Source organism: Rhizopus microsporus (genome assembly GCF_002708625.1).
Source record: "Rhizopus microsporus ATCC 52813 unplaced genomic scaffold scaffold_6, whole genome shotgun sequence".
Lineage (NCBI taxonomy): Eukaryota > Fungi > Mucoromycota > Mucoromycetes > Mucorales > Rhizopodaceae > Rhizopus > Rhizopus microsporus.
In genome coordinates, this window is record NW_019671921.1 from 1,192,412 (window position 1) to 1,194,480 (window position 2,069).

Here is a 2,069-nt window from a genome sequence, read left to right on the forward strand (position 1 = left end):
GCTCTATTCAAGGTCAGCTCGCTTGGTACTTCTTGTCGATCTCAAGTCCTCCTTCGTACAACAGCACCCATTGTTTCGTCAAGTCGGTTCCCATACAACAGGTTAGAATAGTATCTGCAGGTCACTGTTAATTGAATTCGCCAATACTGCTTCTCTTGTTTCTCGGGTTACCATCATTTTCTTTTTTTGCTTTTATTTTAGTAATTTTTTTTTATTGTTCATTTTTGTGACTTCACGCATTCTAGACTGTTAATTGTAAAACTATAAAAGGAGTTTGTTTTGCCAAGTACAAAGGTAAGAGATAAAAGCTAATAAGATGAGAAGAAGATAGGAAAAGGACAACAAGTCAGTGAGACTGAAATATACAGTGGGTGAAAAAACTCTAAACACGCAAGCAGATTTTTTGGTTTTTTAAGCACTGCATCGTCGTTACGTCACGCAGAAGGCTCAAACTTTGAGCAGACAGTCTTATTATCGTTTACAACAATATGTATAAATTTAAGGCTCCGAACTGACGTGTACCCGTAGCAATCAATGTTCAAAGTCAGACGGTCGGTTTTTAGAGTTTCTTCACTATGTCAGACATTCGCTGTTCGGAGTAATTGCACTGCACCCGTGACTGTCTATGACTCGTAGGTCTTACGAAGTGTATATATAGGCGTCTGTGCTTTATGTCGACCTTTCTTTTTTATTCTATAGCTCTTTTAATCACTACCTACTTCGTATGCCTAAAGCTCTTCCTCTTCGTATTCAAAACGATATCAAATCCGCTATTGCAGCTGGCAGAGAATCTTCAGACATTGCTCAGGAACTCGGAATAACGTATGCTACTGTTAACAAGTACGCAAACAAGTTTTTTCCCAACAGAGAAAAATCCAAAGGAGGTCGCTGTGGTATTTGGACTAATAAATGGCATACCAATAAGCTATTACACATAAATAATAATGAAGTAATCCAATTAGAATCAAGATAGATGATATCTATTTATAAATTGGGGACTCTCGCCTACGTGTGAATATTTATCATTGTGACAGTTATGAGTCTAAGAAAAATTTATTATTTAGACAACAGCTCGTCATACATCGCTATTGTCCCGTCAGCATCACCCCAAATATTGGTAATCATCATAGCTGAGATAACTTTATCCGATCATTAGGAAAAGTATAAATAGACTTCCGTATTTCATTCAATAAAGGACAACTTACTTTTAGTCTCGTTAATCATTTTGTCTATTTACCCAAATACTTCAACTACATTCATCCAATCAGGGCGTGTCATACATTATTTGATAGCTTTCGAAATAAGCTTTCAGAAGATATAGCATACATGGTATATTGGGGCATACGGAAGTATGCACAGACGTAAGTTTCCAAAAAGTGAAAACATGCGACCAATTTTGACGGCTACTGTATGATACCAAAGCTAAAGGGGTCCATGAATTGTGGGAAAGAGTAGAAAAGGAATGGAATTCTTTCACAAAAGACGATTGTAGAAAGTACATTGATAGCATGCCTGGCCGTATTAAAGCAGTTATTGATGCCAATGGTGGCTCAACCCGTTATTAATTTCATTTTTTAATAAATATGTTGCAGTGAAGAAACTCTAAAAACCGACCGTCTGACTTTGAACATTGATTGCTACGGGTACACGTCAGTTCGGAGCCTTAAATTTATACATATTGTTGTAAACGATAATAAGGCTGTCTGCTCAAAGTTTGAGCCTTCTGCGTGACGTAACGGCGATGCAGTGCTTAAAAAACCAAAAAATCTGCTTGCATGTTTAGAGTTTTTTCACCCACTGTAACTCTATCAGGGCAGATAATCTAAACCATAAAAAGTAGTAGCTTCCAAAAATTCGAATGGCTAGCATAAATAATAGAGAATCCTAGACGCCGGCTCCGCCGTGACATTTGTCCTTCCTATTTCATTCACCGTCACGACTCGCCCAACCCACCCCAAGTGCCACGTCTGGAATCTCTTTTCTTAACTTGCCATTTTCTACCCATGTGCCAGATGAACCCCATCTACAACTTCCTTTGAATTACCGGAGCTTCACCTGCACAACATGAG

The 2,069-nt window shown here is 38.2% G+C and overlaps 1 protein-coding gene across 1 annotated transcript; it reads left to right on the forward strand.

Annotated features, from left to right (window-relative positions):
- Positions 1 to 534: 534 nt before the first annotated feature.
- On the forward strand, positions 535 to 973 carry RHIMIDRAFT_236866 (uncharacterized protein; the record flags this gene model as incomplete). The annotated part of the gene is made up of 2 exons (XM_023608650.1): positions 535 to 632; positions 700 to 973. 2 exons carry the CDS (start codon positions 535 to 537, stop codon positions 971 to 973), a joined length of 372 nt encoding a protein of 123 aa, XP_023467526.1.
- Between the last annotated feature and the right edge of the window lie 1,096 nt (positions 974 to 2,069).